The 13009-nt window shown below is 43.1% G+C and overlaps 1 protein-coding gene across 2 annotated transcripts in view; it reads left to right on the top strand.

The window, feature by feature from the left end:
- Adamts12 (ADAM metallopeptidase with thrombospondin type 1 motif 12) overlaps nucleotides 1–13009 on the top strand; it is a 231404-nt gene that overhangs the window by 71494 nt on the left and 146901 nt on the right. For both annotated transcript variants that reach the window (XM_075975878.1, XM_075975877.1), the window contains exon 3: nucleotides 10965–11100. In XM_075975878.1, the coding sequence (XP_075831993.1) occupies nucleotides 10965–11100 (136 nt within the window). The remainder of the gene's footprint in view (nucleotides 1–10964; nucleotides 11101–13009) is intronic.

Raw genomic sequence — 13009 nt, 5'->3', positions numbered from 1 at the left:
AATGGATGACTTCAGACAGTGTGGGTCTTCACTGGACGTGCCCTCAGGCCTGTGGGTGAATGGAGGTGAGGAGAAAGGTCCCTAACAGCCGCCAGATGGAGCCTTTGAAATTCAAGCAATGCTAACTAAGCTTTTCTGACTTCATAAGAACTAGGTATTGTTTCTGAATCTATGCTAAGTGTCAGGCACTGACATACGTGCTTCTTTTTAATGCGCAATTCACTCTTAACAGTTGCTCCAGCGTGCTTCCACCCTGTCCCCTGGTATGACCAAGGACACGCAGCAAGACGGCACAGCAGCACGATAAGAATGTAAATGTATATTTAATTCTAAAACACAAGCTCTCAGCATTCACTATATTGACGATTTTGAATCTGCAGGTTGTTAGTGTGTTGGAATCAGAATTCCAAATAGATGGGGCGTGGACTGAACATGTAGCTCGGTGGTAGAGTTCTTAGCTAGCACAAGTAAGGCCCTGCCTTGTATCCTCAGTGCTGCAGAAAGAGAGGGGGAGAGAGAGAGAGAGAGAGAGAGAGAGAGAGAGAGAGAGAGAGAGAGAGAGAGAGAGGAGAGAGAGATAGAGGAGAACAATTGATGGAGAGTAACATAGGATTTAATGTCTTCAACATAGGAAAACTTTAATATATTACCCTAGAACACTTTCTTGTGAGTGCTGGGATTTCAATGTGAAGAGCATCTTTGTGGGTCATGACCAGTGAGTGTCCTGTCCTTCTGGACCCTTACCCTTCCAGGCTTCCCTTTGTGTGACTTTGCTCACCTGTTTACTTTCCTAGGGTGCTATATTAAATTACCACTAACACTGAGGCAGAACAGCAGAAACTTACTCTCCTCTCTTCTGTCATTGTGTCTCCAAGTGTGCACTTTGACCTGCCTGCCCTCTTTTCAAGTGTACTCAGATCAGAGCTCAGTGCTTGATAATCCAGGGCAATTTCTCTGTCGCGGATAGGTCCTTATCTAATTATACCAGCCAACTACTCCCTAATGCTATGTAAAGTAACATTTGCAGGTTTGGGGGAATAGGATGTCACATCTTAGTGGAACTGTATTCATCCTAAACACCAGACCTGTGTTGCAAATTCTGTAAAGTTTGTAAACTTAGCACAGTGGGTGGCATCATAGTCTAGGTAGGGGACCTGTGAACCCTGTAAGAGTGGATCTTCAAGCATGTATGCATTAATTTACCGCTCTCTGCTTTTTACCACGGATTAAACACTGTTAGGGTTTAATCTGAAATTCTCTCCACAGATTCATTTTTAGCATGTGTTCCCTACTGCTGAGGTTATTTTCGAAGGCTGTAGATCCTTTATGAGGCAGGGCCTGTGAAGGTTATAAACCGGTTCTTGGTTCCCACTTTCTTATGTGAACAGCCTCTGTCACGTGATCCTACCACCGTGAACTGAGATCCTTGACAGAGTCTTCCCTGCAGTGATTAACTGAATTCCTCTGAGACAGTGGAGTAGAGGAAATCTTTCCTCCATTTTATTCAGGCACTAATGTCAATCCTAATATTCCCATTCCCAACCACCACTTGCTCTGAATTTGCTCTTCATCCTCCCCATGGGCTTGCTTTGTCTTAGCTAAGCCTTTAGTCCAGCTCCATGAAAAGCTGGGCCCCTTCCTTCTGAGCTCAGGACACTCTTCCAGATATGGTTAGCTTTCATTGATAATGACACAATCTTGAAACACCTAGGAAGTGAATCTCAGTGCGGGATTATCTAGATCAGGTTGGAATTTCTGTGCACGAATGCGGGGGAAGGGGGTATCTTGGTTGCTTATTTGAGGGGAGTAAACTTACCACCAAGGGTGGCGCCAATCTCTAGTCAGGATCTCAAGCATGTATGCAACAATTCACTGTTCTCTGCTCTTTACCACGGATGTAATGTGACTTATTGTTTCATGTTCCTGCTATCTGGATTTAACCTCAATGGTGGATTGTAACATGGAAGTGTGAGCCAGTTAAACCCTGTCTTTCTTCTGTTGCTTTTGCTGGGGTAATTGATCACAACAATGGGAAGCGAAAAGTTAAGACACAGAGGCGTCTGTTAGATCAAGAAGATTATCGTACCTTCTCAAAGAGAGAAAGGTTCTTATTGTGTGTTGCTTCAGCTATTTTCCTCTGTTTACTACTCATTGTATTCTTGACTTAAGATTGGGTACCACCAACCCAATATCAAGAAAGCAATATGTACTTCACTGACGACTCTACGGGTGAACAAATAAAGGGTTTATACTGCATATCTTAAACCATCCCTCAACGGAAAGATCTCGGGTCTTTTATTTTGGCCTTAGTGAGTGCCTTTTACCTTCTACCTCCTTCTACCCCTTCTCCAATGTCTTTATAGCCTGCTGCCGGATTGACTGCACCTGGATTGGTTTGGAGCCCCTTAGCAATTCAAGATCTCCCCAGTTGCTGTTTACCTTACCTTCAGTACTTTAATCTTCTCTTCACGGGCTTAAAAATATAAGACCCAAGTGGAATGATTTCATTTGTGCTTATTGAGAAATAAAAAACATTATAATTTCTTAAATCTATCTCTCCTTAAGGTCACGGAGGGTGGCATCTAACTATGCCACACTTGTTCTCGCACAGCTGTGACAGGAGTGGGCTCTGGAAATTGTATATGGGATTTTCCTCTAAGCAAAGAACTCTTCAAAGGCGTTTTCCTGTCTTCTGTTTTTACAGCTACTATATGGATATACATATTTGTTAACGAGCGAATTCAGGACTTTAATGTTGTACATTAGACTACTTCTTTATTACCGCCACTCATCACCTCTGTGATGGTGAAGTTGAATGTGCCACCGGAGCCCCTCGGGGTTAGCTTGTGCCCATCACTAGGCCATCAGAGGCCATCCCCTTTGCCAGGGCCATCATTAAACCTTCTGGAATGCAGTGTCTCTGGTGTCACCATGAGCGAGGGGGTGTTCGTCTGTCACAGTCGCTGCCTTTCGGGCTGTTGTGTTCTTCTCTGCAGGGGTGGGAAGACAGAGCAGGGATATTTTCTTCATATCTCAGGGAGAACTTTGTGTTCTTGCAGTAAGGGTGGCTTCTGGTTGGAAAATGATGACCTGCTGTGTCATGAGGCTGAAATCACCTAGTGGCTTTCTGATCCCCGCAGGAGAGAAAGTGCTTTTAGTTCACGGCTTCCTCCCATTGTTTTCTAATAACCCTTTCCATGGCTTCCGGTGTGCCAGCAATTTTTCTGCCTTTGCTTTTGTTGGGCTCCTCATTTTTCTGGGGAGCTATGGCAAACAGATGACTAATTGATATTGTTTAAAAATAAAATTCGACATGGAGAAATTCATAGATGCAGAAGCCTTTTCGTTGGATTATTTATTGGGAGAAGAGGGTGTGTCTGGATGACTCTAACTCTCTGGCATCATCTTTTGTTCAGAACAAGGAAGACTGTTTTGTAAGGGTGGAGCCACCTGTGAGGGTCCCACCTCCACCGGAGGACGGTTTAAGAGCAGTTCTATAAAGATTTTAGCCATTTCTACAGTGACTTTTGGCTAATAATTCTTTTCTTAGCTTACCTAGGAATGCAGTTTGCAATCTAATAAAAAAGTCCTTTAAAAAATGTAACGGTGACTTCAAGCGGGCACTTCCTCATTTATGTGCAGAGTTCCTTCAGAATTCTCATTTTCTTCTCTAAACAAAATGGTTTCATATTTCAAATCCGCAATGCTTAGTCAGCTAGGACATCTATTTGCCAGAATATTTTCAGACTTTTGGGGAAGACCTTTGCACTATCTTCTGATATGGGATTTCCGTCTATATGCTGTGAATATGTTTTATTATCATTGGTTAATAAATCAAGCTGTTTTAGTCAATGGCTTAGAAGAGCAAAGGCAGGTGGGAAATCTGGAGAGAAATCCAGAGAGAGAGTAGACAGAGTCAAGAAGATACCATGTAGCTGCCGAAGGAGGTAGATGCCGAATGAGATAGATCCTTACCTGTAGGTAGGCAGCAGCCCCGTGCCGATACACAGATTAATAGAAATGGGTTAATATAAGATGTAAGAGTTAGCTAAAAATATGCCTAAGCTACGGGCCAAACAGTGTTGTGATTAATATAGTTTCTGTGCTATTATTCGTGTCTTGGTGACCGGGAAACGAACAAGTGACTCTGTCAACAGTCTTCACCTACAGAGACGCTGTGGCTCTGCTTTGTGGACTTGCAGCTGTGGAGTGTTTTTTATAACTTGTATTTAGCCACTGTCATACTTGATATTTCTTGGGATTGAGGCAAACTAAGGTTTTAATTGAGCTATTACTATGGCACTTGTTAATTTCATATTATTGTGACAGAATGCCTAACACAACCAACATAATGGAGGAAACACACAACACACACACACAAATACATGCACACGGTCCTAGTTTTGTTTCTGTTGACTGTGCTAAGTATCACGACCAAAGGCAACATAGTGCACAAATAGGTTTATGGTTTTACAGAAGTCAACACAGAAACCTGGATACAGAAACTGACAGAGAATCCATGGAGGAATTCTGTTAATGTCATTGTCCCAGGCTCACGTTCAACGACCTTCTTAGACCCATCTGCCTAGGGATCGTCCTGCCCCAGTAGCATGGGCTCTTTGATCACTTAATATGACCCCAATAGACATGCCCAGAGGCCAGTCTGATGGAGGCAATGCAGTTCTTCAGTTGAGAATCCCTCTTCCCAGATGTGTAAAGTTGATAACCAAGGTTAGTCACCACACACACACACACACACACACACACACACACACACACACACACAGAGAGAGACAGAGAGAGAGAGAGAGAGAGAGAGAGAGAGAGAGAGAGAGAGAGAGAGAGAGATTCCAGGTTTCTGTCTATCATGGCTTAGAAGGCATAGTGGAGCAGTCAGTTTATCTTGGTGGGAGTTTGTACAGAGGCTATGCATACCAAGATGGACCAGCAAGCAAAGAGATAGTGACAATAACCAAGGTTGGATATAGCCACCAAAGACCCACCCCTAGTGATTTATCTCCACTAGCTATGTCCCACCTCCCAAAGTTCCATACCCTCTCGCAATAGTTGCCTCTAGCTGGGGAACAGGTGTTCAAAAACACAAGCCTGCGGTTGAGGGTGGATTTCAGATATTTTTGATTGAAAGCACAACAAACTAGTTTTTACACACATCCTTGCTTTTATACCAGATATAAGTAAAAGAGATAAAAAACAATCAAACACCACATAATGGAAGAGTACAGTGTTTTCCAAACTGTGGTACATGTTTATTTGTTGTTGTTGTTGCTTGTTTCTTTGTTTTTTTTGTTTTGTTTTATTTTGTTTTTCAAGACAGGGTTTCTTTGTAGCTTTGGAGCATTTCCTGGAACTAGCTCTTGTAGACCAAGCTGACCTCAAACTTGCAGAGATTTGCCCACCTTTGCCTCCCAAGTGCTGGGATTAAAGGCATGCACCACAACCACCTGGCTAATACATGGTTTATATATATCAGATGCTTGCTCTGTGGACCCTGGGTGTTCTACCACATCTACTGAGTCCTGGGATGGGCTTAAGGGCCCATACGTTTTTAAAGAATATTTATTCAATTTTACTTTATGAATATGTATTCTATTTGCATGTATGTATTACTACCACAAGTGTTGTTGGGGCCCATGGAAGACAAAAGAAGGAACTAGATTCCCTTGAATTGAAGTTATACATGGTTGTGAGCTACCAAGTGGATGATGGGGATAGAATTTGGTCCTCTGTAGGATTAACAAATGTTCTTAAACAGTCATCTTCTCAGCCCCACATGCACATTTTAAATAAGTTTTTCCATAATATTCTCTAGCATACTAAGATTCAAGAAGCCCAGACCAGAGCATCTCCTGATGTCTTCTTCTGATTGCATTCTTAGCCTTTGAAGACCCACTTCAGTGACTGAATGGGTGGCTTTTTGTTTTTTTTTGTTGTTATTTCATTTTGAAATCCATGCCAGTTTTCCCTCTTATGAACGAACAATAGTGAACCTATGGGAAGAGTGCTCAAGAATCATGACAGGACAAATACACTTAATTCCATGTATTACCAAGTAAGAAACAAAGATCTTTTAGAGATAGCTAGCTCTTCTACCTTTTTACAAGCAGGGTATTTTTCTTTCTAGAACCAAACACTGTCTCCAAAAATAAATAGCAGTGTCACACATATCCCAGGATGAGGAAATGAATGACTTAGTCATGGAGGAGGTGCTATCAGTGTGAGAAAATCTGCAGAGAAACATTTACTGAAGTCCAGACATGATTTAGAGAAACTTTTCATGCGTTACCTCATTAGTTCCTTAGTGTAACTGCTCAGCAGAAAGCATGCCACCATCCTAACTTGACAGATGAGATCAGAGACTCAGAAGGACCCAAATTACTTGTAAAAAGGTGTATTACTTTTTCCTGCTGGAGTTGAATGGTGAACTCAAGTCTGTTTGTCCCCAAAGTCTGGCTTTTTTAAGTGGGAAAAAAAAAAACAGAATGTATATTTAATAGCAAAGAAGAGGAGGCTATGGCTTGGTGGACCTGGAGCCTGGAAAACTAACTGATAATACCAGTCTTTTTTTTTTTTTTTTTGGAAGAGATCTCAGCTTAGAAACTGCTCTTGCTTGTTCCTAAGACATGGCCTAAAAGTCTGCCTCCTGCCCTGTGCTGAAGACTAGAGAGGAGCTCCTGCGGGAAGGCCCTAGCAGAGAGGAAGACTCAGGCTTTTATCATTTCTGCTCCGCTGGGACTTTTGCAGCCGTTCTGTTGTGTCCAGTCTGCAGGGATGATCCACCAGTCAGTGTGGTGTCTCTGGTCCTGCCTTGTCTTAGTCCTCTAGGAAGGGTTTTTTTTTTCCATGGTGAACAAAGAAGATCAGAAAAATGTCGCTTCCAGATGTGTGGAGAGAGTCATTTAGATTTGACAATGCTGTACATCCGGGGTATGGGTTATAAGGGCCATTACGTTATCCCTGTCTCACCGATGTCTGAATCTGAGCTGTGGTTTGAAATTAAGTGTAGGATTACTGTCAGACATGTTAATAGGGTCCTTTGAGGATGCTGTTGATGACAAAGGGGACAGGGAACTTCTTAGCTGATGATAATCATCTTTTCCTTCATGTGATTGCTCCCTTTAGGAAAGATATACGGTGCCTTGCCAGTTATGGTTCGTGCACATCTTTCCATATTTAAATCTTATTTTAAATTACCTTTAAAGGGCCGCGGTGTTTGGAAGCATCCACAGATATTTCTAAGTTAGTTAAAGCAGATGAGTTGATTTCCACAAGTGAGTTAGTAGTGTCCCGAGGCTGGAAGACAAAGAAGGAAGAGGAAAACATGACAGAGAAGGGAAGGAGAATTAATCTGCTGTGGGCTGCAGCCAGGGCCTCATTCTGCATAGATTCCTCTGACCAGTAATTCATGTGTCGTGTCACTTGTTCCCACAATTCCCTTGAAATGTAGGAGAAGGGAATGAACTGTAGGGAGACGGGGATGCAGGTGGCTTTGTTCATTCAGAGTCAGCTGAAAATAGATGATTTTCCGCGATAGCCTGCTTCAGGCAGAGTGTGAAGCCAGCCCTCCCACTGGGAGCAAACTGTAGTTTTCGCCACCTTGGCCTGACTTCTACTAAGAAGAGACCAATACACTGGGGGCACTGGACTCCCTGGGCATTACAGACACATGTGTGTATTTGTGATTTGGAAGACACAGTGCACAACCTAGCCTGAGAACACCCCCACTCTACTCTATGTACCACGGATGTGTCTTCGTACTCTCTCCTGCCTGTCCCTTCTCCACGATCCTGTTCAGTGGGTCATGTGGCTAGCAGCCCCACTTACACACTCACGTGTCCTTTACTCCCCTCCCCTGGGGAATTAGTGGCCCTCCAGAGGCTCCTTCCAGCCTCTGTGAACTATTGAGACAGATGAGATGATGATGTGTGTGTGTATGTGTACGCCTGTGTGTATGTGTATGCCTGTGTTTGTGTCTGTATTTGTGTATGTCTGTGTGTGTCTGTGTCTGTGTGTGTATGCCTGTGTGTGTGTATGCCTGTGTGTGTGTCTGTATTTGTGTATGTCTGTGTCTGTGTGTGTCTGTGTATGCCTGTGTGTGTGTCTGTATTTGTGTATGTCTGTGTGTGTCTGTGTGTGTATGTGTGTGTATGCCTGTGTTTGTGTCTGTATTTGTGTATGTCTGTGTGTGTCTGTGTATGTGTGTGTATGCCTGTGTGTGTGTCTGTATTTGTGTATGTCTGTGTGTGTCTGTGTCTGTGTGTGTATGTGTGTGCCTGTGTGTGTGTCTGTATTTGTGTATGTCTGTGTTTGTGTCTGTATTTGTGTATGTCTGTGTGTGTCTGTATTTGTGTATGTCTGTGTGTGTCTGTGTGTGTGTGTGTGTGTATGCCTGTGTTTGTGTCTGTATTTGTGTATGTCTGTGTGTGTCTGTGTCTGTGTGTGTATGTGTATGCCTGTGTGTGTGTCTGTATTTGTGTATGTCTGTGTGTGTCTGTGTCTGTGTGTGTATGCCTGTGTGTGTGTCTGTATTTGTGTATGTCTGTGTGTGTCTGTGTCTGTGTGTGTATGTGTGTGCCTGTGTGTGTGTCTGTATTTGTGTATGTCTGTGTTTGTGTCTGTATTTGTGTATGTCTGTGTGTGTCTGTGTGTGTATGTGTGTGTATGCCTGTGTTTGTGTCTGTATTTGTGTATGTCTGTGTGTGTCTGTGTATGTGTGTGTATGCCTGTGTGTGTGTCTGTATTTGTGTATGTCTGTGTGTGTCTGTGTGTGTATGTGTATGCCTGTGTTTGTGTCTGTATTTGTGTATGTCTGTGTCTGTATGTGTCTGTGTGTGTCTGTGTGTGTATGTGTATGCCTGTTTGTGTCTGTATTTGTGTATGTCTGTGTGTGTCTGTGTATGTTTGTGTGTTTCTGTGTGCATGTCTGTTTGTGTGTCTGTGTGTGTGTCTGTGTGTATTTCTGTGTGTGTGTCTGTGTGTGTGTCTGTGTGTGTGTGTCTGCGTGTCTGCATGCTTGCAAGGATGACCCCATGGAGGAATGCAAATGTAAGGCCGCTTTTAGGAAAATATGTGACCATCAGGCATTCTTGGTCCTATTGCTCTTAGGACAGTCAGGCTATCAGGTGGAGTTCTGTTTGTTTCTTCTCCACTATTTGATCCAAAGTTGGAGTCTGAAGAATTCTTGATTAGCCTTCCTTGGTGGTTCTGTAATTGTTTCCTTCAGGGACATTAGTATTAGGTTGATAACAGTGCACAAATGACCACAGGGCCCAGGCTCCCTGAGGAGCCCTGGATTCTGCTGTGTTTCTATGACACAAATGAGCCTCATTAGCAAGAGGCAGGCTCTCCTCTCTCTTGCTGGTCTCTGACTCAGGGCAGAAATGGAACCAAATCTCCATAATGCATGGAGCCTGTTGCCACTATCTTATCGCAATTACTTGCTGCTGTTCTCTGGCCCTTGTCAGTCATTTCTGTCACACAAGTTCTTCTCAGACAAAGCTACAGAGAAAAAAAATTGTCATATCTCTTAGAAGATGTCAGACTGAAAACAAACCCGAGGTTAGAGGTAAATCATCTTGTAGGCTATTTCCGCAATATCATTCTTCATACTAAGAATATTTTGAGGTTAGCATCAAAATAGAAAACCAATGGCAAGATTAGTGTTGTGGTCTGGCTATATTCCTGTCTATACTGATATGTAGTAGAAGAGAAAGAGGAACTTAGAGGGACACCCAAATGGAGACGAGTCTACCTTGCCTCCCGTTTGCCTGGGCTGGTCAACTGGTCTTGTCTGTCGAGTTGAATGGCGTGAGGCTGAGATGGGTGGAGTGAGAAGCTGGAACCTGAAGGCCTTTCCCAGTTTCCCTCAAGTCTCCAGGTTTATAACCCTAACACTACAGTAAAACCACATTGTCAGAGTCTGGAAAGAGCATAACACAAGGGAAGACCCTGCACCACCACCCCAGAAGTCCTGTAGAGACAAACTCCTTTGCCTTTTACAATAACCTGTAGCCATCCCCATGTTTTAGCTGAGATCTGAGAAACTGAGAATATCATTTACCTGAGATCATAAGTGGAGAACCAGTTCAGATTGAGCCCAGCTTCACTCCATGGTCTACTGTTCTGATAATTTTGGAATAAAACTTTAAAACAGATCACTCAGGGGCGAACTCTTTGTTTTACACATGATGGGATTGGAATCCTGAGTGTTTTGTAGCCCAGATGACATCAAACTCAGGCATATGAGTATATGCTAAGTATAACTGGCATGTTTCACCACACCTGACTGGCAAGGACTTTGCTAAGGACCTCAAATGGGTGCTAAGAAGTTTTCCTGAGAGAAAGCGAGTAGAAAGAATTGCACTTTCAGATCAATTGAATTTCTCATGGGCCAGCATTCTGAGTTATAGAACTGAGCCCCATATCCATGAATAAGAACAGCCTCTTTGCTTGGAACATGGCAGAGGGCTATCTGCTGGAGCAAACACTCAACAGTGTATTTTGTTGCCTGAGTAAGGAATTAGACACATCCAGGAAAGCAACAGGGTGACTGTATGGTCATATTATCACCCACGGAAAAATGTTCTGTTATCAAGGGGTTGAGGGCATGGGTATGGACTCCTTGGGGGCATGCAGCGGCACTGGCTGGCTCATAGATGTCCAGCATTTGTTCTAAGGAAGATCCAGGAGCCTGAACAACTGCATGTGACATTTTGGATTCATGTAGACATGTGGATATACTCATTAGCATCTCACAGGCATCCATGACCAACCATTTAACACTTATGATTAAAAAGACATTTGATCCAATTATTTGTGTGAATCAGAGTGTGAGAACACCGGTTTGGGGATTTCCAGAGATTACCAAGGGCGACGTAATGTTTCATTTTAGTAATTTTCTTTGCTGAGTTGATTCAAATAAACCCTCTTATTGAATATATTTACAGACTGGAGTTTTCCACCTACCACATGGAGACTTTTTCATTGAGCCTGTTAAAAAGCATCCGCTGACTGAGGAAGGGTACCACCCTCACGTCGTGTACAGGAGTCCAGAGACAAAGGATCCCACCTGCGGATTAAAGGGTATTGTGACTTCAGCATCTTCACAGATAAAGAGTGTTCTGCTTTGTTATTTATTTAAGCATGACTTCTTCAGCCAGCTCTAATAGGTGTGACTGTAAAACCCAAAGATTTAGAAGGCTGGGGCATGAGGACCCTTAAAGTCAAAGTCAGCTTCGTGGCCAGACCTATCCTGCATTAAAAAACCAAACAAAACAAAAATCTCTCTCCAGAATATCCTAGAAAGAAATAGCATGGAGAACTAATGCTTTTAAACATTAACAATATGATACTACATCAGTGTTAGTGTAGCCTATTGGCAAACAGCTGGCAGCTCTTCGAGCTTGCATATGGAGGGCAGATTCAAATGCTTGATAATGATGTGTGAAGATGAACCAAAAAGCTCATCTACACATTGTTAGATGACGAATTTAGCAATGTTTCTGGCTACACTGTTTTGTGTCTGATGTTGGCTGAGCCATATTCCCTGCTCCCTGGGCCTGCTTCCCTCTACCTGCCACCTGTGTCCCCTTTATCTCCTGCCCCCTGTTCCCCTGTCCTCCTGTACCCTGCCTTTCTGTCTCTGTCCCTCTGCCCCCTGCTCTCCTGCCCCCTGCCCTGCTGGCCCCTGTGCTCCTGCCTCCCTGTCTCTCTGCTTTTCTGCTCTTCTGCCCTCTTGTCCCCTTCCCTGTTCTCAGGCATGATCTGAGCTGTTCCTTTCTTTCTTGCCTTGGGTAGTTAGGATCTTGGAGGAGTTAGGAGAAGAAAAAACCATGGTCAAAATATATTGCATGAAAAAAATTTCAATGGAAAAAGGATGATTTTATTCTTTCCACTTTCAAACAATAAACAATAAAATGGATTTCACAGATAAACTGACCCAACTAATTTCATCACAACCTCACATTTTCTTTAATGTGTAGGGAATATAAAAACTATGTCTAAAGGGCTACTCAAAATCAGAATATTTCCTTAGATATTCTATTGTCCATTTCTTCAGAGAGAAGCTACCAGTGTCAGAAAGACCAAAAGAACAAAAGAAACAGTATTATTTTGTCTTAAGAATCTGGCAGTCTCACAGGGGAAAGGAATGAGGAAGGAGTTAAAGCAGTAGCTTCAGGGCAGAGCCACTGAGGACAGCTGCTTTGCAGTCAGAGTGTGGAAGGACAAGGGGGCACGTGAGCATGCTCAATAGAAACATTCCCGGGACTTCGCTCCATATAGTCTCAGCAGTGATTGTAAGCAATAGGAAACTCTCAAATGTGCAATGGTTTATGTACTTAAAATCAAATGACTGCTTTAATTCTTTAACCCTAGTAAGTGATTGCAACTGAGTTCTACATTATATAATTTGCTGCCTAAAGCTTGTAGCAAGCGTGACAAGAAAGGAAGACACCAATCATCTGGCTGATTGGATTGCCAAAAGTGCCAATCCACATAATCTCAATGTAAAATTTAGGGTGCTGTTTGTCAGAAACCCAATCACTGGGTAATTACCCCGTTCCTATTATGCTTCGGGTAATGGAGTCTGTGTGGTGTGTGTGACTTTCTGGCTTTAAGGGAGACTCCCAGGTTTAGGTTGCCAGCATAGCTGGAATTACTAGGGCAATAAGTGAATTTGTCTGGACGGTTGTTTCATGGAAAGAGTTAAGACTGTTTCTCACCTACCCCCCTCGAACACTTGGACCCCCTGTTGAGAACTGGACTGATAACAAAGGCACAGAGGGCCTGGAGAGATGGCTCGGCATGTAGGGTATTTGCTGCTCTTGTAGAGCTCCCAGATTCAACCCCCAGCACTCACATGGCAGCTTAGAACTGTCCAAACCTCCGACGCCAGGGATGCTATGTCCTCAGCTGGCCTCTACATGTGATATACATATATACATGCAAAACACTCATACACATAAAATAAAAAAAGAAAAATGAATCTTTT

This window comes from Microtus pennsylvanicus, chromosome 6, assembly GCF_037038515.1.
Source record: "Microtus pennsylvanicus isolate mMicPen1 chromosome 6, mMicPen1.hap1, whole genome shotgun sequence".
Lineage (NCBI taxonomy): Eukaryota > Metazoa > Chordata > Mammalia > Rodentia > Cricetidae > Microtus > Microtus pennsylvanicus.
Note: the sequence above shows the minus strand (reverse complement) of the source record. Positions and strands in the feature narration are given on the sequence as shown.